Source organism: Euleptes europaea, chromosome 5 (assembly GCF_029931775.1).
Source record: "Euleptes europaea isolate rEulEur1 chromosome 5, rEulEur1.hap1, whole genome shotgun sequence".
Taxonomy (NCBI): Eukaryota; Metazoa; Chordata; class Lepidosauria; order Squamata; family Sphaerodactylidae; genus Euleptes; species Euleptes europaea.
The window spans coordinates 34,981,491-35,006,162 of NC_079316.1; the positions used below are offsets into that span (position 1 = coordinate 34,981,491).

At 40.4% G+C, this 24,672-nt stretch overlaps 1 protein-coding gene across 2 annotated transcripts in view; it reads right to left on the reverse strand.

Annotated features, from left to right (window-relative positions):
• The window catches only part of RASA2 (RAS p21 protein activator 2), a 42,229-nt gene that overhangs the window by 15,397 nt on the left and 2,160 nt on the right, over positions 1-24,672 (reverse strand). The window contains exons 1-10 of one of the 2 annotated variants that reach the window (XM_056849325.1): positions 19,257-19,329; positions 17,842-17,963; positions 17,180-17,283; positions 15,242-15,336; positions 10,409-10,485; positions 9,084-9,167; positions 7,949-8,021; positions 4,809-4,885; positions 2,782-2,880; positions 2,055-2,211 (exon numbers count right to left, since the gene is read on the reverse strand). In XM_056849325.1, coding sequence (XP_056705303.1) covers positions 2,055-2,211; positions 2,782-2,880; positions 4,809-4,885; positions 7,949-8,021; positions 9,084-9,167; positions 10,409-10,485; positions 15,242-15,277 — 603 coding nt within the window. In that variant the 5' untranslated portion in view covers positions 15,278-15,336; positions 17,180-17,283; positions 17,842-17,963; positions 19,257-19,329. Of the gene's footprint in view, positions 1-2,054; positions 2,212-2,781; positions 2,881-4,808; positions 4,886-7,948; positions 8,022-9,083; positions 9,168-10,408; positions 10,486-15,241; positions 15,337-17,179; positions 17,284-17,841; positions 17,964-19,256; positions 19,375-24,672 lie in introns of those variants that run through there. The other variant, XM_056849324.1, reaches the window with a different exon arrangement.

Sequence of the window (24,672 nt, forward strand, 5' to 3'; positions counted from 1 at the left end):
TTCAAACAACCAAACAAGGGTGAAAAGCAACCGTGATCTCACAAAAATTACAGCATAATGGGAGCACCTGAAAGTACCTGGCAGATGAGCCATCCACAGAGGAAAGAGTCTATTCTGAAAACACTTATTAATGCAAAGACTGTGGTCTAAGAGATAGCCTTACTAGTGTCCTTGGAAGAGTGTTTGATGCTCAAAAGCAACCTAAGTGGCGACAAAACTGGCACAATAACTGAAGGGCAATGCATTCTGTGACCTCTTTGACAACTGTTGATCCAATAACTTTGGCCCTTTGGTAACCAGTCTTGTAGGATGAAAGAATGTCTTTAAAAATGCCTGAATTTGTGTGACCTTATGTAAAGCCAGGAGGACATGCCACAAGCTTCTGCCACAATTTCTCTTTTATGCAGTGAAGACTGGGGCAGAAATTCGGTAAAATTAGTTCAAATCCAGTGGATAAAATAAATGTATCTCTGGAATAAACAGGCCAATATGCAAACCATTGCTGTCCACCTTCATAGAAATCACATAGTTCTTTTCATCCAAAGTGTTCCAATTTCACAAAACCAGCAACACTGCCTTTCAGGTATGATCTATAAACAGAATGGGTTTCAGAGCAATGAACAGGAATCCTTTAAGTATCATGGGAATCTGATTAATAATGGATGACGTAAGGGAACTCCCCTTAGAAAAATTAAATATTTAAATGTTATAACAGAGAAAACTCTTCTGACTGTTGTAGTATGGCTGTAGCTTGATTCTTGAATGACACCCTAATCCACAATTCACAAATTCTAGACTTGTCTGGCTAAGCCTGAGTGAACTGTCCCCAGGAAGAAGAGATCAGCTTGGATCTGAAGTGGCCAGGGGCTAAGCATTTTAAGATCTAATTTGAAAGCCAAGGGTTCTTTGTTCCTCTCTGACTGAAAATTATTTATTTACCAAATTTGTATCCTGCCTTTTGGCCCTTACAAAGGTCCACCAAGACAGCTAACTTTTAAACAGACATAATTAAAACAAATTAAAAACAGAATTAAAATACACACAAAGCATAAAAACAGTAATTAAAGCATTGGTTAGGAAGGAGGGATCACTTCTACCATTGGAACCTTATTCCTTTCACACGGCTTTTGCTGATAGGTGAAGACAAGGACTTCCTTGTCTAAAACTTGCCAATTATTTTCAAGGATCTGAGAGGTAAGTAAGGCAGCGGCCCTAGCTTTTAGAATAAACAGCTTCAGGGGACAGCCCTTCAGAAGCATTTCGAGCACCATGAATGGTGACAAGTCCTTGGTTTTGTCTCCTTCAATGTTTGCTCCTGGTTTAAGGCCTGAAATGTAAGCTTAAGAAGAGAGAATCCAAGGACAGCCACCACCAATTCCCATGTCTGTGGACTTTATCCTTCTAGTTCTGGGACAATACTGCAGCCATATCTTTTATAACTTTGTAGCTAATTCACTGTAAAAATCCTGGGTGGATTTGCTCTCTCCAATAATAGGGATAAGGTGGGTCTAATCTGGTCAGTCCATCAGTGTGATACATAGAGAACATGAAGAAGCAAGCAGGTGGCTGACCATTACTGTAGGTCCTATTTTATCAGGAACTGGGTTTTGAAGTTACAACACACTTGTCAGAGTACAAAATAAAGCAGTTCCATGACTAGTAATATCCAGAACTACTTTTAGGCACACAAGTGCTGATGAGGGCCTATAATACACTGCCTTGGAAAATGTATCTGGAAAGATGGAATATAAGCATATATTACACGGTGTATTTTGTACTGCACCTTCCATGTCTCAGCCACATCACAAATGGATTTTGAAACACACAACAGCCTGCTTTTCAAAACAGTTAATCTCTCCCATAAGTATGTAGTATTCATACAATTCCCTGGACTCAGTTGCTCATCTGGATAACCTTTTAGACATTTTAAAAGCAATGAATGCAAAGTATACTTGGGATACTGCTAAAACAGGTAAATGTGGCATGAGAAGTGGCAGATTTGCATGCACTTCCTCAAGCACCAGGCAACCCTCCAAAAAGCACTACTCGACTACCTCAACTTCTGTTGACTTTAGCAGCAAGTTCCTGAGGGGGGTATAATACTCAGATGGAAGCACGCAGTCTTCACTATAACATATATTCAGTCTAAGTGATCCAAGATCTTCACTTTTAGAGGACTTATTTCCATTATCTCTTGGTTGTAGAAGGTACCTTAAAAAAACACAAAGTAAAATGCAAGGCTCGAGTCACATTCACTTACAATCTGTTACATATTTGTCCCATCCTATGTCCTAGTAGCAGAAATGCCCACTCCCCACCATTTTACCATTACATCAGTTCTACCAGTCCAAGTCTGACACCAATCGCTATACCATGCTGCCACGCTAGGCCAGTTGGGAATCTCTAGTCAGGACATACACACATTTAGCATTTACTGGCATGACAGTTATTCTATAAACATTACTGTTTCAGTTTTGAAATATTTACGCTCACCTCCATGTATTTATGCTATACACCAGGGGCAGAAGATACTGCGATCCACTGGTGGGCCACCTACAACCTGCTAGTTGATGAGATTCTTGAAAAGAAAAGAATACTGGACAAGGTCAACTTTTATATTTCACTGCTGAAGCAAAAACAACAAAAAACTTTTCCAGGGTAACTTGTGCTTTTAAATTTAAACACATAGTGGAACACAGAGGTTCAAGTCAGCTTGTTAGGTACTACCTGGCTGCTGTCCCTTTCTTTTGATTTGCCAATGTACACTGAGTAGCTGCTTACCAAGCTTGGAAGGAATCACTCCCCAATGTCTTCACAGGAATCTTAACTTCTCCCAGGAAAAGGTCTTGCACCAAGTTCCCATTGTTCCATAAATCAACCCTGAAAGTTAAATCATAGTTAATCATTGATTTTGTTACCTTATGACTTCTATATCATTTTAATCACAGGTCATACTTAATGGAAATCATGTACAGCACCACAACAAATCAGCATGCACACAAGGTTAGACACACACCCAATGTTTCTTCTACCCCGAGAGATAGAAAATGTCTTCCGTAACAGGCAACCAATGCAATAAGTCAGTGTATTGGCTAAAATGTGAGGCTGTGTCAGTAAAAGAAAAGCAATAATGGATGGTACTTATGCATTCAAAGAAAAACAGTGACACAACCATATTCCTCTCAGGCATCTATAATTAATTTTTACTCTTACATTTCCTATTTATTAATTACTCTGTCATATCTGTAGCACTTCACTGACACATGCTTTTTTAAAATATAAAACATCTCAAGTTCTCACAGCCTAAGAAGCTACTGCAGACTTTCAGAGGCATGCACTCTGAGTTCTTGAATCTTACCTCACCAACATTTCTGCTAAGACGGCACATATATTAAGAAGAAGAAAATAAAATCCAGATGTGTTGTAGTATGACTGTTTGCTTACCTCACAAGAGATGTATCTATTGTGATATATTATTAACTGGAATGTCCCAAAGTCTATGACATTCAGTTGAAGGCAAATTAACAAATAAGCTATTCTTTACATTCAGATGATCTTTTAGATCACAGCTATGCTAGCATACAAGAAACAAACACAAGCTGAGTCGGTTCAGACGTAACACAAAACAATTATTTTAGCTATAATGGAATGGCCCATGCTTAGGCCAGTCACGCTAAATGCAGTTAGCTTAATTAAACCATGATTTTGTGCAGTGTCTGAACTAAGTAAGTGCCTTTTGCAATTATATCTCATTAAGAAGTTATCCTCCTTCCTAGACACAGCCAATCTGTCCACACTGAATCATGATCCCATTAGCCTCTAGGCTGGATTACTACTATGTCCTCTATTTTGGTTGCCCCTGAAGACAATGTGAAAGATTCAGATAGTGCAAAATGAGGCTACCTGACTTGTTGCTGTGCACAAATTACATTGTATCTCAAACTACATTGGTCACCAATTAACTTCTGTGTTTACCTGAAGCTTTACAGCCCATCACAACCTGAGGCAGACATAAATGAAGAACTGCCCCTTTTAGTATGAGCATGCACATCCTCTCAGGTTTGTCCATCATTTCTTGCTAAATGTCCTTTCACTACATGATGTACATTTGGCCTCTGCTCAAAATCAGCCACCTCTACTACTATTCCGGTTTTGTTGATGGCTTTCCAGAGGCCATGTGCAATATCCCTTTCATGATGGACTTCAGTTGTGTTTTTCAAGCCATTCTAAAGTCATCTTGGAAAGGACATCTTGAAACTGCCAAGACAGTTGATACAGTGTTTAACAGAATGAGCCTGTGATGTTTTAATGATGATGCATTTGCTTTTATTTATGCATTACAATTCTTAAAAGTTCTGTTAGCCTCCTCAGGCCTGAGTGGAAAAGGTGATTTTAAAAAAAGTAAAGCAAGTAGGAGACTGGGAATGAAGCTTCTGGTTACTCACTCCTTCTCTCCCCACCCCAAGAAGAACCTAAGAGCTAACAGCAGATCCCCAGTATCTTTGCCCACTCCCTTTATTGTGGGGCTAAGAAACCACTCAAGTCTTGGGCTGATCCATAAGTAAGTATGCAAGGCAATATATTCTCTTTTTGTCAAATATACTACACTTGCCATATCACAATCCGATTGTGTCAACTGAACTATCAAAGTTCAAAAACATTTTAATGAGTTCAAGCAGTTAAAAAAATTAGAGGATTTCTTTCCCCAAAATGGAGGACTGTCTCAAGTTTTCAGCAATTATTTGGTAACTTCTATTTTTACTATAAAACAGCACTGACTGTCTCATATAATATACTAAAGAATGTACCTGACTTCCAGCTTCTCAATATCTTCTTCTTCCACTTGAAACTGTGACTTTTTGGTGTAACTACTGGACCTGGTTACCTGTAAGTAAAACTCAGAGTAATTTGTTTCTCCTTTTGCAATACCCATTTTGAAATCTATACCTTCCTAAACCTAGTTATGTTCTAGAAAAGCCTTCCCATATCACCTGAAATATAAGAAAGCAGCCAAGCTAACATAAGAGTTTTAGAACCATCTTCTTAGTAATGGTCTGATCTATGATCTTGTTCTGGATTAGTAAGCCTTGTAGGATTTACATGAGCAGCTAGAAGCCAGTGAAGGAGAGCAACTGGCATTTGTTCCCCAAACGACATACAAATTACATATTAAGAGCCATCAGCAGTGGTGTTTTGATGGCTGCCCTGTAGCTCTGATGTCTAAAGGACGTTTGCCTTTTAACTCAAAGGGTAATTTCCATAACTCTTGCATGACATTCTAAAGGGCGACAACATTGAAATCAAATTCAAGCGCCTTTTAAGGAGATATTTTGGGTTTGTTTTTTTGGCCAGATAGGGGGCAAAGCCCAATATTGTGCTGCCATCACTACCATATTTTAGTGTAATCAGAACCTTTAACTTTTAATTTGATTTTAGTTACTGCAGCAATCCACCATAAAGAATTCCTGAAATGACTCAAGAGAACATTACCTGCATCTGATCTCCAATGGCTTTCCCTAAACTCAGGTATCTGATCCTAGAAAAGAACTAGAAGTTTTTTAATATTTAGGTAGACCTCCCAACTTACACATTTCTGAAGTAGCATGTCTACATGCAGATACACTGCAAGGCCTAAAATACATGTTACGACAGGAAGGCCGTGGAAGGGTCAAAATTATCCCCTGCCTCTTGCTCTTATACTGGCTTTGGCAGTAGACAGTGCATATAGGAGACAGAGCATGCAAACACTAGCAGGAAGGGATGGTGCTAATTTTAGAAGTGTAACTCACTCCCACCAATAGTTGCCTCAAGTGTAAAACAGTTTATCATTTGGCATATTGTGTCTGGTCCCAAATCTCTCACCCTTCAAATTGTTTTAGGACAGAGACTTTGGAGCAATTGTTATTGGATAGGGTTTGGGAACTAAGCGGGAAGAAACACAAAGGTATATTACTTTGCCCTCCTTTCTTCTCCTCATAGTTCATTTACCTTAAAAACTTTTGATCATGTCATTGCAACACATTTTTAAATCAGATTTGGCAGGTGGTCCACTTATTTTGTAAATTTTTAATATGTTTCAGTGAAATTTAATGAACAGAGTAATCCCGAGGAAGCTACACTGTGCAAGGAAGCAAGGACTCTCACACTTCAGTCATATTAAGAACTGCATTTCAAGCCATAACAGAACATTTCCACGAATTTCTAATTATCGTTTTGTTGGGCAAGACAGCTGGACCCAAAAAATATGAAGCAAAAAACATTTTCAGCAGTGGAAAACAAAATAAAATGTATGACAAAAGAGTGGGGAAAGGGCAACACATTGAGCCATAGTTAGTTCACCAGGGAAAAGTTAAACCCCCCCTCGTGAATTACACACAACTCAAACAGCTTCAGATTTTTATGGACTTTAAAAAGTTCTTTATGTTATGTTGTGCAACAGAATGGCCTCTGCACTTAATTCCCAATCATATTAGGAATTCACTTCTCCCATTTGCCTTCAACCTCCTAGAGGCCACTGTTCACTTTCTTGGTTTTTCCCAACCCTTGATCACCTAAAATCTATTCTCTGTACTCCACTGGAACTACCTTTGTTCAAATCAGACAATTTCCACTTCCAAACTAACAAACAAACCTATCCTTTCTATTTTTATTCTTCATGACTTCTCTGTTGCCTTTGATACAACCAACAATCCTAGCTTCTTCAGCCCCTTAATTTTCCATGACTGTTAACTAGTTCTCTTGCCCTCTACTGCATACTCTTGTCAACAATACTTCTGTGGAAGTGCCTCCTCCGGCTTCCCCTGACCTGGTTCCCTGATGTTTTTATTACTTTCTCCTCATCTGTGATCTCACTGAATTTCATGACTTTCAATGCCACTGCTCTGCTGATTTGTACACAAAACACAATTGCCCATGCATTGAATAATGCTACAAAGAAATAACAACGCTCTGGCTCATTCAAACTCAATTTGTCCAAGACTAACTACACATCTCCCCAATTCTTCCTGCTTTTAGTTACACCTATCAACATTACTATTTACCTTGTTGACCACAAACATAGTCTTCTTGGCTAGGTTTGAATCTTCTTCCTCAGGTTCAGTCAGTTGCAACCTATACATCTCTAGAAAAATCAATTTCTCTCTCCACCCCTCCCCCAACTTAAACCGTTAGTTCATGCTCTGGTTTTCTGACTACTGCAACCTTCTCTGTGCCCTTCTTTCACAATCAGCCTTCCCACTTCTACCCAAAGGCGTACAGTCAAAATGATTACCCTCTCCTCTGGCTCAAACCACGTAAAGCTCTTCCTTAAATCCATTCACCAGTTTCCCTTCCTCTTCTGCATCCCCATTGACTCGTCTTGACCTCTGAGGCTCTCCATGACCTTGCCCCACATTAGTTTTTGGACCTTGTTCCTCTTTATACCCTCCCCACCTGTAGCATTCACTCATCCATTTTATCAATCTCAGCTGTCTCAAAGGTCTCCTATAGTGCAATTCTATGCAGAGTTGGAATCAATGGGCTTGGGCTGGTGTTACTCTACACATATTGCACTGTTAGTCTCTATCTCCACTCATTCGCCCCGCTGCCTCTTTTGTATGGAATTCCTTCCCTCAATATGTATTAAGCACCCCTTTTCCTTACTTAATAAGGCCTTTGACTAAGCATCTAAACCTTGCTTCCAACTATAATTAAGTTCAGTAAATGATTCTGCTGACATTCATCACATGCCACCCTTTTCCTTCCATCCCCTCCCCTTGTTGCTTTCCTCAGTGTCTGCTCTGGATTGGGTCCTATTTCTTGCCTACAATATTCTTAGGTGCCATGCACATCAATTATGCTGCACAATCAAGATGTTTTTTGCTTCACAGTTAGCATTTCAACAGCTTGGGAGAAGCTTAAAACAGCACAAATAGGCAACACACCAACAGGTTGATAGGAAATTAGTTACCTCAAAATAAAATGTTTCATTAAATTGTGGGTTGCTTGTTTTCTTCTTTACTTTTGTCTTCTTTTGGTCATTCCTGTTCCAATATGGTACAGTTTTACCATACAGAACTTAAACACACAGTCATAAAATACTGTATTTACATGAAGGCACTATGCAGTTTAACAATATTTTTGAAGACAGATCTTTCATCAAAGAGGAATGCATTCTTGGTAAACTGAAGAGTGCATTACTGGCTACTTGAAATTCTGTAGCCCCACTGAAGTCAGTGCGTACACCAAACATTAAAACCAGCTAGATAACTATATTTAAAATCTGTATTTATATATGCTGACATATTACTGTAATTTTATTTGTAGATGTTGGCCACAAACTATATGCACTGAGGCTTTGGAAATGCATTAGTTATTAGAATATGATACAGTAGCCAAAACTGACCTAGTCTCTACAACAACCACACTCCTTTTTCATCGGATTTCATGTTTTCAAAGGCAGCAGCAAGTGGCCTTCCCTAAATCAGACAGCCCAATATGTTATAAATATTCTAGTTTTAAGTGAAAAAAGTTATTCTCCAGTTACCTTAAATATCTGACAGAAGCAGAATAATTGCATAATAAAGGCATTATTTGTCAACATACAAAATCTTCTCCTGACATGGTGCTTAGCACCACATCCTCTTGTTCAATAAGACTCTGAAAATTAAAGGTTCTAAATCACCAACAACGGCTTGCATTTTAGGGAATAGCTAGCTAAGACATTAGTGATCTGTGATTCAATAACCCATCCCTAAGCCTTTAAGTAGCAGATGAGGAAGGAGGGTAAATTTAGATTAGGACTGTGGTACTATGAGATTTTTAAAAACTTCCCCTCTGTGCACTGTTCTCAGATCTACATCAGACCACTGGAAAAGGTATTTATTCAGTTTTCTCCCTAATGGACCAAAAAGCACCAGCAGGGGAACAATTTATATCAGGCAGTGGCAGGGAGAGGTCAATACCCAGCAGTCCAATGCAAATCCCTTCCTCCTCCCGTTGCTATTTACCAAAGAGATGGGAAATCCAATCATGGACATGTAGTCTCTCATGAAATTTGGCCCTTGGTTCAATATATTAGACTTCAATACATTTTAAAATCTTACCTTGAAGGGCCCACAACAGACACTGTAGCATAAGGATCACAATTTTGTCCATTGATAAGAGGCAGCCCATGGCATTCCTTCAAGCTACAATTGGGGGGGGGGGGAATCAAAGTACAAATTAATCCAGTCAGGGTTCGTTTACAATGTTTCAAGTCTGATGGACAAAGACTCATTCAGTCACTGCAAATTCTACATTTTAAACTTTGCTACATTTGCAAAACATTCAATCATCTTATGAGCATCGCTTCGATAAAATAAAGCATACAAGATCAGATGCCTTTCATCTTTAGTTTTCATTGCATAGGCAATCTTAATGCCAAGTGGCTGAAAATTCAGGCTCCGGGTATATGTTACATTCATTGCAGGCATTAGCAATGCCATGGATATGGTTGTAAGGCATAAGATCGAGCAACTTTGTTGAAACCAAGCAAGTAAAAGTTTGGTCAGTGCATGAATAAAAGAATTCCTGAAAACGTGTTAAAATGTTCCAATAAATTATTCAGATGATATTTATTGCTTGTGCCTTACAGTCATGTAGTTTGTTTGGATGAACTGGACAATGTCATCAAAGCAATCTGCTCATTTAAAATGTCTCCACATATTATAGAAGATATGAATGCCTGAGACAACTCAAATGATTCTGAAATTTCTTCAAGTGCTCATATTCCATTCCTTGGAAAAACATGCATAAGTTTACAATTTCATACAATGCCATCCTGGATGGTAGATGTGCTAAAACTCCAAGGGACTGATGTCAACAAGCACATGGCAGAAGACTTTCAAAGTTACAAAGCACTAAACACCTTGTATTCTCATGCGCATAATTTCCCTAGTGCCAGATTCTTATCACAATTCTTTGAGGTTTCTGAGGATAATTTTAAGAAGGATTGTCATCCAGTGCTTGACTATGATAAATGTCACTTAATGTATGTTTGATATAGTAGCACAAAAAATATTGAATCAATTCTGTGCTGTGCTTCGGAGATTACTTGTTCTAAGGTTTCACTGAGTGTAAGAATAGAAAATATCAGATCATAAATATATTTGAATCAAGTTGCAATGTTCATACTTGCCTTGTGAAGCTTGAGAAAGTAAAATTTTCCCAATATAGCTTCAAAGTGAGATTTATGATCATCTATGGTCCTTGTGTAAAATAAAATAATTCAAGGCCAGTGAGACTGCAAGAAATTCTGCAGTAACACAGATGACTCATTTTGGAGCATTGTTGGCAGACTTTGTCCATTGTAGATAATGTCCCTGAAGCAGTTTTACCACACCCTTCAATAGCAAGCAAAACGAGAATAAGAATTGATAAATATTCTTACTGTACTACTAGCTGTTGGCAGACTGATCCATTATCTGTAATCAGTTCATTCAGCTTTAATTCAAGATGAACTTTTCCCTGTCAATGACAAAAAGTTTCATTTGAAAAAGCCTGTATCAATTATATAACTTAGCATATAACAAATAAAGCTCTATATGCTTTCAAGTTTTTTTCTTGTTTCTACAAGGTTACAGAGGGCACAAAGCACTGAAGCATCAGCAGGAAAACTAGCAGTTCTATTGCAAAGGGCTAAAGATACTAAATTTGCCGTTGTAGATTCCTAGGGAATCTTATATGATAATTTCTGTACTGTTGGCCAAAGAACTACCACTAAATATCATGAGATCAAGCATACCATTTCACTGCAAAATCATAACCTGTACTTTGTTGTCTCTTCCAAGTTATATATGTACATGACATAACATGGAAGTTCACAATTCATACAAACTTAATGGCAAGGCTGAGCTATGACAGTACATTAGTCCTGCTTTCTCAAGTCATGTAGCTAAAAAAATAGAATTTACCCATTGCTTCATCTTTCTTTCTGTGGTTTAACTTACATAAAGGATGAACTTAAGGGTGTCAAATGACTTGAACACAGGTACCATCCAGCAGATTTACATTTTAAATGTCTAACATATTAACCTTTGCCACAGAAGAATAGGAAAGTAATAATTGATTGTTAGAGGAAGAAGTATCTCCACGATAGGTTTTGGGATTGATACCATTTGGCATACTTGAGAGCAACTATTATAATAACTATATTAGCTTAGTCTAATGGTGTGGGGAACACTGCACTACAACCAAGCAACCACCCTGAAATGCCTCCCAAAATATGGAAGTGTGAAGACACCATTTGGGTTTAAAACCAATGGCCACATCCATGTTCAGAAACAGCATACCTTTGATATCAGATGACCAGTGATAAAGCAAGACAGAGTATCACAATCATACCCTAATTTGTAACAATCATACCCTAATTCCCAGGGCCATCTTGCCAGTTTCTGAAACTGAGAGCCTGATCAGATAGATATTTGGCCTGACCCAGCAAGGAATATTTTGTGTTAGCAAACAGTCATGCAACATTCTTGGAAGCAAACCTGGGCACCGAGATATGTAGCTATATTACATATTCATATGATACAGAAATTGCTAGGTATATTTTGACAAACAATTCACAATTTTGTTCTGCTAAAGAAACAGTTACCCTCACACATCTATAGGATTTAACACACACTTTGAACCCAAATACTGTTACCATATCTGATATGGTACAAATGCCACATCTTACAAAATGAATCTTGGCTTTTGACAGTATTTAATTTTTTGCTATTTGGTTTCTTACAACAGAGTATTTACACTATCGGAATTTAAAACATGACTTTGGCTCTATATACCAGGAAGTTGCTAAACAAGACCCTCCTACAGAAACTCATAGTTATACTTCAATATGCTTTGTAAATACCAAAAAGTAATCTCAGAGCAGCTTTATACAAAGAGGGCTAAGGTAGTATGGAACAGATTTATAAGCATTACGTTTTTAAAAATGGCCATAAACACACAAACACCAACTAGGAATTAAATTACTTGTAGTACGATGTGCATGCACGCACACCCTAAGCAAGCTAGGCTTGTTATATAGGAAGCAATAAATAAGTCACTGTCAGAACTCTTCCGGGCTCAGACGCTGAACATCTCTATAATTAACTGCTATTAGTGTACTACAAAGGTCTTGCAAAATGATTAGCTATTTCAATCAGTGAAGGTTATTTAAAACACTTCAATTCCTAAAAAGCCAGTGAAAGCTCAGCTCCCCTGCAAATAATTAGCACAAGGTAAGATGATCATTAATACATCAAGGGAATGTATCTGGTATCAGCAGATTAAACTATCTAGTCAAAGTTAAGCATGTTCTAAATGCTCTCCCACTGGAGGAAAACAGACTTGAATGGGTCCAACTGTGACTGGAGTGCTGCACTGGGACCCACGCTGGCCTCCAGTGCCCAGTCGAAGGTAACTGGCGTGGGGGGGTTCCGCAAAGGGGCTCACTTGATGCAGCTTGTGGAGGGGCTGTGGGGAAGACCTCAGCTGGAGACCCTGGAGAGCTGTATAGAGGGGCCATGGCTCAGTGGTAGAGCATCTGCTTGGCATGCAGAAGGTCCCAGGTTCAGTCCTCGGTATCTCCAGTTAAAAGGACTAGGCAGGAAGGTGATGTGAAAGACCCCTGCCTGAGACCCTGGAGAGCCGCTGGCAGTCTGAGTAGACCATACTGACTTTGATGGACCAAGGTTCTGATTCAGTAGAATGCAGCTTCATGTAATCACTTACCTGGCCCCAGGTATCACATCTTATTCTATGCAGCTTAGAGCCAAACTGGACATGACGTATCCACAGATCCAACCCATGGATGCCACCACCATTTTAAACCTAGTGCTGCAAGGGCACACGATTCTGATCAGGCCCACAGCATGGCAGGACGAGCCCCCCGCCCCCAGTTTTTAAGTGCCAGAACAGCTTTGGTGGGTCTTTGGATATATTAGACCACTTCAGATATGATTGAAATGCTAAAAAAAGGAAGTCTGTTCTATTAACAGATGTGTTAACATTTACAGACAAGAAGCACATTGTAAGCTAGACTTACAGCCCAATCCTGCAAGGGGAGGAAGATCCTCAGAGGCTTCTCGGCAGCCGTGGAGCCAAAAATAGGTTAAAAAAAATAAAAGTAGAGGAAATGAGGAAAATCCCCCATTGCCTATACCGCAGCAGTGCGAGGGGGCGTTCCCGGGATGAAAGCGGTGAACCCGAACCTCCCCCCCCCACGCCAGTGCGGGTCCACAGCACCCAGCCACCAGCGTGTTTGCCCCCACGCTGGCTCCTAAGGAGCTTTGGCTTCCCCCCTTTAGGAATGGACTCTTAAATCCTTAAACACGGATTGAAATCTCCCCCACCCCAACTACTATGTAACATAAGCCTCTCTGGGAAGCATTCACTGAAGGGCAAAATTACTATGGATGTCTTAGTTGCAAAATTGTGGTAATATACAAAATAAGAATTATTTGAACATGAAGTGTCTACACAGCTCTATTTCCACTCAACCAACAGTCAATATGCCAAGCAATTCTCTGGAGTAGGAAACCTGTACATATCTCCCATATGCAGTTATTACCACACCACTCAATCAAAGTGTATTTTATTCTACACCTACACAGTATTTATAAGAACTATCACAGAACCCAGAAAATTTTAGTACCGCTGCTGCTGCTAGAAGAATTATATGGGTTAATGCAATTCATATTCAACATTAGGGAAATTCTTAAAATAAGCAATCCTGACTTTTAATACATCTTATGCTTTAAGATTGCCATAGGAGTCAGAAAAATAAAGTTGTTGTTCTGAGTTCAATGTTTAAGATAGGTTTTAGTGGACAATGGCCTGGATCCTAAGTCAGTTTCTAATGATAAGAACACATGTGCTGGTGGAGGTGGTGAAGGGAATTTCTACTGATTTCCCACTTTGCCCCCTATACTGTTCATAAGGATCCCCCCTTCCATAAGGACAGAGTTTTAGAGCAGGGGTGGGGAACCTTTTTCCTGCTAAGGGCCATTTGCACATTTATAACATCATTCAGGGGCCATAACCAGGTGTAGATCTCCCGGCGGGGGGGGGGGGGGAGGCTAGGGTTGCCAGGTCTCCAGCCACCACCTGGAGGTTGGCAACTCCAGGGGAGGCCATGCAGAGAAGGCCTGGAGGGCACCCCCACTCCCGTCATCCTCCCCCCCAGGCGGGAGGGCAGCCAGCGGTGGGCCCGAGCAAACGAGGCACCAGGGGGGCGCAGCCCGCAGCTGATCCACAAGGAAGGAAGAGAGGAAGGAAAGAAAACAGAGAAAGAGGAAAAGGGAGGGAGGGAAAAAGAGGGAGAAAGGGAGTAAGAAATGGAGGGAGGGGAAGAAAGAGAAAAGGACGGAGGGAGACAGACAAAGAGACAGAAAAGGGGAGAGAGGAAGAGAAAGGAGAGTGACAGAAAAAAAGAAAGAAAAGCCTTCCCCCCCACACACACACCCGTGCATGCCGGCCCCACGCGACCAGGCCCCAGCCTCCACGCCTCCCACACACACACACACACCCGGCCCTGGAGCTACCGAGGGCCACAGAAAATGTCCTCGGGGGCCGCATACGGCCCCTGGGCCTGAGGTTCCCCATCCCTGTTTTAGAGGGTTATGTAAGATGGGGAGGCAGAAAGCTTCTGTAGGCATCACCCTGAAATCTCCAACTCATTACACAGGACAGATCCAAAGAAGGAGACCCCAACACAGATATCAATGTGGGTAGGGCTTACCACAATAGGGCCAGGGCTTACCATTCTGAGCAGCCAACCCCAAATTCTATTTAATACAACCCAAAATTACCTTATAACACTCAACCAGAGTATTGGGAGGCTGCAATATAGACTAAAGTCACAATACAAGGGAGGGTATATCCACCCAGGCCAGACCTTTGCCACTTCTCTTTCCTGCTGCAGTACACTGAGCTCCCTAAAACATTGTTCCTGAGGATCAACAGATACCAGAGACAAACTGGGGGGTTGCAGTAGAAGGGGAGAACAGTGGAAATTGCTGGGGTCCCCCCAAAATGCAGGTGCCATTCAAATCTCATGATTGTGTACAAGCTAGTATTAATTCACATACACAATTTATGTTTGAGAAACCTCAAGAAAATAAATTGGCTATAGTCATTCTATTCAGCACAGTGCAGTTTTATAGTAAGAGCAAGACAGTTATATAGGTGAAGGGGCTATGTTATAAAACATAGCACTTTAACATTTGACCAATTTTACCTGAACCTCTGAGTTAGAATCGACAGGCTGAAGCATAAACCACGGTTCTTTGCCAGCATATCCGCTCAAGTCTTCTTTTTTTATAGCTACTTTTCCTATAGGAGAGAACATAAAAATGAATAATAAACACCGTTGCCTGTTCAATGTGGGTATTGAGACTTTAAAACTGACATTTTCACAATTAACCAGACCTAGATGGGGTTAACCTTTCCATAGTAGATTAAGAGCTTGGGGTACTCCTGGACCTGGCCTGGTGACTGGATAAGACCTGTGCTGTTGCTCCTTTCAGTTACACCTAGTAAACTGACCTGTGTTGATCCATAACTTCCATAACATCCAGAATAGGCAACTGTAATGCATTCTACCTGATGCTGCCTTCAAAGGAGTCTTGCAAGCTTCAGTTGGCACAAGAGGTGGCAACAAGGCTCACTTCCAGAGTCAGCTACTCCAAACACAAGGCTGCCGATTTGCTTCGAGGCCCAACTCAAAATGCTGGTTATTACTTTTAAAGCCTTTCATGGCCTAGGGCCTTCATATTTACTGAACTACATTTTCATACATACTCCCTTACGCTCATTACATCCTGAAGGCAAGAACTGCCCAGAGGAATAAGCCTTTTCCATGGTGGGCCCAATACTCTGGAATAACCTGCAAGTGTGGGCAAGTAGCGTGCCTTTACTCGCTAAATCTGGAGGAGAGTAAATTGGTCCATTTGGAGGAGGGTAAATTGTTGGCTGTGCTGGTTTTACTGCCGTGTATTTCTAGTTCTTGCATATTTTAAATCTTGATTGCTTTCAAATTTGCATGTGTTTTAAGTTTGTTAACAGGACTATTAAAATTTGTGTACTAACACACTGTTTGCTGCATTGCCTGCCACCATAAGTCTGAAGGCAGAAGTGTTTCAAATAATAATTTTAACAAGTATTTGCATTTTTCACAGAAAGAAGTTAAACATTATTACACTGTATATCCTAAGCAATTTTCTGCAAATGCAGTCATACTGTGTAAGCCCTAGGGGTATCCCTATGGCTAGATAGATTATTCAAGTCAAGTCTGCAAGAAAATATCTACACTGTCCAACCTGCAGGTCCAGCTGGAAGAAATGAAACACAGCCTAAAAATTATGGCAACTAACAGTGTGCAAACAGCAACAACATGGGCTGCAGAAAGTCATGCTATAAATTGATACAGCAACCCTGGTATGAAAAAACCAAAAGGACATCAAAGGTTGTGGCAGACAACACTTTAACTAGGCGCAGACCCAACTGATCAATACTGGGGAAGTGTGAGTTACCCTATCATACTCTATAGCAGGCTTGCAAAGCCACAAATCTCATTTGCAAATTCATGAAGTATACAATCCAACAGTTGTACCTCACTGAGAATTATGTTCTATTACTTAAACAGCCCGATGCCATTTGAGACATTTGGTTCATGTTTGGTAGTTAATTCTCACGTTTTTTCCATAGAGAAAAATGAAAGACTATTCTGGGCATACAGAACTTCCCAAGCTACCCATGAAAACCTATCAGGTTCAGTTCTCACATGAGAGTCAAGACATCTTTTCAAACAGAGATTTGATTAATAGTTAACATTTCAGGCTGTTTTTTTTTTTTACAACATTTCAAACCACTGACAGGCATCCTGGTCTCTCTGCAGAGAGAATATTAACTATCCAATATTAACCATTAAAGAAACAGCTAACAGAACAAATCACTATCTTCTATTTGTACCAAGATCAATCACAAAAAATCTTCTTTGTGCTCCTTATTGAAAGGCATGCCCCCGCAATTATTCCAATGTTAATTACCACTGTCTGAAACTGGTTAACTATCAAAGCTTTAGAATACGAGGCCTTGAGAATAAGAGGCCTTAAACTAATGAAACTATCACAGAACAATTACGGTCCTTGCCTTTTTAAGTGATGTACAAACTTACCTATCCGTAGGTCCCTCTGTATAACACTCTTGTCATAAATATAGAATGATAAGAACTGGAATGTCCTTGGTATCTCAAAGTAGAACTCTTCTCCAAAAAAGGGGCTAGAAAAAGGTCAAAAGCAAAAGAGCTGATTACAGAGAATTATGTTATGTAGAATACTAATTTACAAAGCAAAATTCTATGAAGAACTTTTCTAGAACACTAGCCTTCTTTAAAGAATTAGTTCTTCCTGCTCAACTTAACCTAGGTCTCACAATGCACTACTCTTATAGACTTCATTATGATATAAACTGTCTAAATTTTGAGCCAGTTATGAAAAGAGATTAAACAAATTATCCTTGTGGACAAATTCGTCATTGTTAGATAAAATTAAGCTAATTAAAATGTCAATTATAACTAAAACAAACTTCCTGTTTTGAAACACTCCTATAATAATACAGGAACGAGAGTTAAAATTATACAAAAAAAGTTTAATTTCAGCTGGAACTATAAGAAATCTAAAGTTAATATGCAGGATGTGCAAGACATTCCTATTCCTAACCGCCCCAAAATACTGTTACTCATCTAGAGTTGGATGGTTAATTACATGGATGAAAGCAGATAATGACTCAATGTGAGGAACTTCATTTTGTTAAATAACGCACAGCTTTTCTACAGACCTTACTTTGCTTCATGAGTTCTGTCCATTCATAAGCTGGTGTCTCATGAATCTGAACTGCAACAACTTCTGCAATCTCCAGCCTCACTTTGAAGGAGAGTAAAGTCAATGGGATAGCCCTCCCTACAATGTGGAAGTGGTTTATTGGCCAAAGTGAGCAGTGACATTGCTTAATATGCTACATCCTGCGAATGCATCCTGTTGGTGAGTGTTTGCGTCATACAAGAGGCAGACCAAATAATTCAAAAGTACCCTGCCTCTTCATTACTATCCATCTGTCTGTTATATTTTGAACTTATATAGATATGTTTAATTATCAGAAATTACACGTACATTTAGACAACCTACAGAAACAGACTACAACTCTTCAGCAGAAATTACAATGAAATGTAATTTACGATGAAATTACAATGAAATCATGTACAAGATTGATTTTGAGGTCAGTGCTGACAGCATTTTTATAAAGCAGCCCTTTATAATTTTTCTTTGGCTCTAAGAGCCAGCCCAAAAATGTAGAAGCCAGAGACATTTTTCAGCCTCCAAGGTTTTGTATTTTAATGATCACATATGCTAATTATTGCTATCACAAAACCTAACCCTAACCTACTCTTCACAGTTTCTCATAATTTTATTAAAGCTATGACAAAGTGTTTTAATATATAAACAAACATGGGAGTAACCCTGGTTGTCATCACAACAAAATCTAACCTCTAACCTATCCTACCTTCTCCCTAATTTCTCATTACATTACTGCTTTAAATGATTGATTTAACTAAAAACTGGAACCAGTATAGGAAACAACCAAATGGTGTAAAGTGTACATATAAACAAGCAGTGACAAGAACTTCATGCACACTTATTTTTAAGACAACAGAACACCCTGATGTGGAGTGATAAACAAGTTCTGGGTGAGCTCCAGCCAATTTTTTCACTTACCGGTAATGGCTATTCCCCTCCTTATTACAGCCCTTGTTCCACATGGTCCATGTAGGTCCCATGATTCTAAACAGTCTTTTTGGTGGTCAACAGCACAAAATCCGTTTGGATCCAGTTCTATGTACTTTCACTGAGAAGTGCTGTGATATGCTACTATAAAGACATTCCTAAAAATACTAGATACCACAATCAAATTTCTGGGTGCCATGGCAACTTCAGATTTGTTGAACCCTGTTCTAAAGTGACACCCTCAGGTGCACATGGGATGAAATGCTGGAATGAATTATTCTTACCACCTTCCATAGGAAAGTCTTATGAGAAGTATCCAGCAAAAATCTTTAAAAGGTCACTAGCAGGATTCATTTGGAAAATGTTATGTCATAATTCCAACATCAAGTTTTCCTAGGAGTCAGTTCAAGTTATCCTGTGAACAAACAGCCATTGCATGATTTAGATATTACACAATGATAAACAGCTTACCTTAAGGATTTCTCTACTACCTGAGTACGAAAAACTTCTTCTTGATCTAAATTGATTGTACAAAAACAGTCTCTCATCTTGTTTGGTCCAGAGTATGGCACTAAGTTTTTGGCCTCACCTAGCGAGACAAGAAAATAATTTTAAACACCATAAAGGGGGAAAAATGTAATTGGCTTACAACATTACAGACACACTGCAGAGCTTTTATTCAGAAAGGAAAAATCACAATATTATAGTATCTACAATTCATTATTTTCTGAATTAAGTGAAAATCCACAGAAAGCAACACAGTAAAAGAAAACATACCACAGAAAACAGAGAGATTAAAAAGGAAATTTCATCACAGTCAAGACTTGTGCTTACTCCTTCTATGACAAGAGCTACCCCCTCCAGAATAGCACAGCATGCTAGGAACAGGTTCAGTAGTGATATACACAGAAGGCTTCCTCCTACAGGCTCATTAACACCACTTCCTGCCACACCTGCACTTTCCTTAGAGAGGAATCCCATGTTGGTAACCGGTTAGGCTTGACACAGCTTGTTGTAGCAGCCTAAAGCTATATGGCTGCAAGTCACAACACAAAGTCACAACACAAACACATAGTCTAGATTAGATGTTAACCATCTCCTATTCCTTTTTCACAAAACACTATCTAATTTAATAGTCTATTATAAAGACCCTGATAACTGAAACTTCCCTTACTAAGTATCCATGATTATTTAATTTTCAGTGAGAGTCTGCACAATTTCTTGAAATGTACTGAATGAATAATCAGACAACCAAGCTGTTCACACATTACAGTGGGGGAATATATGATTTTTAATGAGGAAAGATAAGATAACACCCTGCCAGTAAAATATGCAAATAAGCCCCCAAAGAAAATAAAGCAAATATGCCAACTTTATTACTAGACCATCTTACTTGGGCAATGTATTAAATTCCTTATAAAATGATATTAATGCAACTGTTTAAAAGCAGGTAGTAGAGAGGAGTATCACTTTCTCAAAAAGAACATAAATAATGCATTACATCAGTTTTTCTACTAACTCTAGGGAAATCATTCCACTTGGGATCTGCCTAAATTCAGTGCCTGTACAAAAACCTATTACTAACAAAGCATCCCTGTCAAATAACTTTATTACTAAAAATGAAAAGGCCTGTAATATTACAGGATAGACATAAACCCACGTGATTGGTCTCCCTCACCAAGAAAGTAAAGAAATGAATAAAAAATGTAGCATGACAGAATTATTATAATCAGTGTTGTTCAAACTATAAAACCCTGATGTTCTTCAAAAGCTTATTAGGCATTCCTAGACCATCTGTAATGCTGGACAAGCTTCCCTTAGAACACCTTGTGTGCCACTTTCACTCTTTACTGTACAATGGGGAATTGGATGCTGGAGTATGCTCGATGTGTTCTTGGTCACACTTACAGTTCAAGTGAGGCAACAATGAAGTCAACAGGCTTGACTAGCCCATATGAATTGAATGTGCTCACTGCTGCATGCCCTGGAATCCTTTGCAAAGCTCTGGGGCTCCTCAACCGAGAAGCTGATGTGGAAAGGGTTCCCTGAAGGTAGAAAGTTCCACATACATTGTTTGATGATTTGATTATTTTAAGCCATAACTATTAACAGCACTGTCACTAGATAACCTGCTTATTCGCTGTTTCTTTCCCATGGAAGGAATGCAGTACCTGTAAAGAGCATTCAATCCACTGTGTTTCAGTGGTTAATGTAGCAATTTCCACAGAGGAGGTGGTGATTTAACAATATCCGACCTCATTTGGCCACCAAAAGAGGCTGCAATGGAGCCTCACATGTTCCGCAGACCTCACATGTTCTGCAGACTGTTGAAGGAGGACCTGGGATGGGTTGTACTCAGATACAGCAACCAGTTAAAATATGAACAAACAAATAAGAACATAAGAAAAGCCATGGTGAATCATACCAAGGTCCATCAAGTCCAGCAGTCTGTTCACAAAGTGGCCAACCAGGTGAAGACCAACACAGTGTACTTGTCAAAAAAGTGAAGTGCAATTTGGAGAAAAATCTAGCTCAAATCTCAGATCAACCATGAACTTACTAGGTGCCCATGGAACTTAATCCTAAACATTAAGTAAGTTCCATAGAGTTCAACAGGATTTATACCCGAGCATGGACTCCAATCATTCTCTCTCTCAGCCATCTCTCCTGGCCCTTCTTTATCTGGGATGACACTATCAAACTACACAGAATTGCTGGAAGGATTACTGTGAACTGTTCAAGGCCTTTCTAAATTATGGAAGCACTATATAAATACTAATTACTACTACAAAAATAAGCAACAAATGTACAATTAAAAAGAAAATTTAGGACACAATGATGCTAGACATGTCTGCAGCCCAGCATGCGACCTAAAGCTCCCTTGGTAAATCAATGTATTTAAGACACCTGCAATTTATAAACATTTATTCTCTTTCCAAATACGAACAAACAAATATGAACAAACACTTGCAACAATGCATGAAAATACATGTTTAATGCAATGATGATACATAAAGAACTTGCCTCATAACATGAGGCATCATTACGTTTTGAGCCATTATTGCCGAATGCTAAAATAATTAATGAGTGCTTAATTTATCAGTGAAGAGAGTTAATGTAATTTTTAAGGGTTATTTTGGTTCTGTTGCATTATTGTCACAGAGACTGAAGAACATGAACTTTGATCCTGGGGTTCATTTCCAATAGTATAACGGCATTTCCATCAGCAGATAGGGCGATTTCTGTTAATTCCCCCAACACACTGCATTCTGTCACCTTGCCCTCTATGCTGTCATGAAGATCCCTGACTTCAGTGGGGGTAGGCATCACTTCTTGGACTGCGGAACAGCAGGAGGAGTAAACAGCAAGCCCCATTCTCATAGAACCCAAAGCGTAATGCCATTAGAAGGAAAAGGCCACCTTAAAAATAGTGGATTTTAGTGTCAAACCAATTCCTTCAATATATCAAAAAGACAGCCAATTTGTGCCTTTGGTAATACACAAGTTCAAAGTTACCTAAGTAGGGGAAATTATTTAATTGGTTGACCACTCTAAAGCAATGTTCCAATACCATAATAACCATTACAAGATAGGACTTTACATATTTGGGTTTTAAACAAAATCTAAACGTAAGTTAAATCTAACAAAGATTTTATCAGAGGCAATTTGTATGCAATAGATTTTAAAAATATGAAGAGCTATAGTAAATGAATATGATAAAGATTCGACATGTTGTATGTACATTAGAACGATACTCTAAAACTACTTTTCTATATAGAAGATCATCTTCAAAGGAAATATTATGAAACCTAGTTCCACATCAAAATGGATGTTAAAACTGCTGCAAGTCATTCTGTAGAAGACTGAATAAAAGCGTGAGAAAGGAAGTGGGTTACGTTCAACTTACATGAATGTACTTCTATTCCCCCCCACCTTCGGAAAACCACTACATCCTGTTTGTTCTAGCTACCCTGAAATCCATGTCAGCGCCATCACACTTATTTTCTTGCCCCCTGAATTTTCTGATCGCTCTGTCTTAGGTTTTCTAGCTTCCTAAATGCATAATCTTCTTTGCCAACATTTGGCCAGGTTAACATGGATACTACTGCTCTCCATCCTATTAAGGTACTGAAACAAGTAACAAATAACCACTTCCAGAACATCCTGTACAAACTTCCTGCTATATCATATGTTTCACAAGATTCATACGTATTTCAGTATTTGTTCATCAGTTTATTTTAAAACATTAAACAAATGTTTACACACAGATGTGATGCTCTACACCAGGGGTCCTCAAACTACGGCCCGGGGGCCGGATCCGGCCCCCGGAGGGCTTTTGTCCGGCCCGGGGACCAAGAAAGCCAGTCCCCCCTTGCCCCCCTCCCCAGAGCTTTTCTGGGCTTCCTGGCCGCATGCGCCCAGCCGGAAGCCTCCCTTCCGCCCCAGTTGCCCCCTTCCCTTCTCCCTCTCCAGCCCAAAACCCCCTTTCCTGGGCAAGCGGGGCGTCTTGCCGCCTTGTGCGCCACCCAGTCGCCCCCTTCGCCCTCTCCCTCCCACCCTCCCCGGCCCAAAACCCCCTTTCCTGGGCACACAAGGCGTCTTGCCGCCTCACACGCTACCCAGTCGCCCCCTTCACCCTCTCCCTCCCAGGGCCAAAACCCACTTTCCTGGGCCCGGTCGCCCCCTTCTCTTCCGCAGCACGCCCCCCCAGGAGACTTCACCCATTGCCTAGCTTTGTGGCTGCCTGGGCCTGGCCTCCTCGAGCTCCATGCAGTTGCGCCTGGTCCTTCGGGCCCTCCACGATGCAGCCCAACGTGGCCCTGGCGTTCCTAGTCGGGCAGCGTTCTCTCTCTCCTCCCGGGGCTATCCTTGTTACCTGGAGGTAATTGTAGGGGGCCCCTTGGGGGGGGGCTGGGCATACCTCCAGGGAGAAGAAGAAAAAGACTAGTAGCCATTTATGCACAGGAGGTTTTGCCTTGGATTTCCCGCTCTCCAGATGCACATTTTCCCCATCCGAATTCTCAGAACTAAGCTCCCCCCACCCCCGGGCAGAGTTTGGAGAATTCGGATGGGGAAAATGTGCATCTGGAGAGCGGCAAATCCAAGGCAAAACCTCCCGTGCATAAATGGCCTTGGTTTTTATATGCCGACTTTCTCTACCACTAAAGGGAGACTCAAATTGCCTTACAAGCCCCTTCCCATACCCTCCCACAACAGACGCCCTGTGAGGCAGGTGGGGCTGAGAGAGCTCTAACAGAGCTGTAACTTGCCCAAGGTCAGCCAGCTGGCTTTGTGTGTAGGGGTGGGGAAACCAACCAGGTTCACCAGATTAGCCTCCGCTTCTCATGTGGAGGAGTGGGGAATCAACCCAGGTTCTCTAGATCAGAGTCCCCGCTCCAAAACGCCACTCTTAACCACTACATTTGTAAGGCACAGGCACTTGCCAGGGACTCCAGCCTCTTTATTCCCCATTAACTCGCCTCTGTGAGTGCGTGCGGAGAGGGCAAGGGAGGCCGGGGCAGGGGTAAGGCCTTGTCTGCCGAGGGAAGGCCGAACCCCAGAGCGAAGAGGGAAGGTCCGGGCTCTGGAGGAGGATGCTTTTCAGGAGAGCCCCCTCGCGCCTCCTCCTCCCCCAGACACGCGGGGAATTTATTCATATTTTTTTCAAACTATAGCCCGGCCTCCAACAGTGTTTGAGGGACAGTGCACTGGCCCCCTGTTTAAAAAGTTTGAGGACCCCTGCTCTACACTGTCAAAAATGACATTTTCATTTTAAGTAATGTTACTTTAATAATGACATAGATCAAAACACTGACAAGCATTTCCCACCTAAACAGCAGCCATGTCATTCTATCAGCTTTGAACTGGTTCTACTAGTTTTATTTAT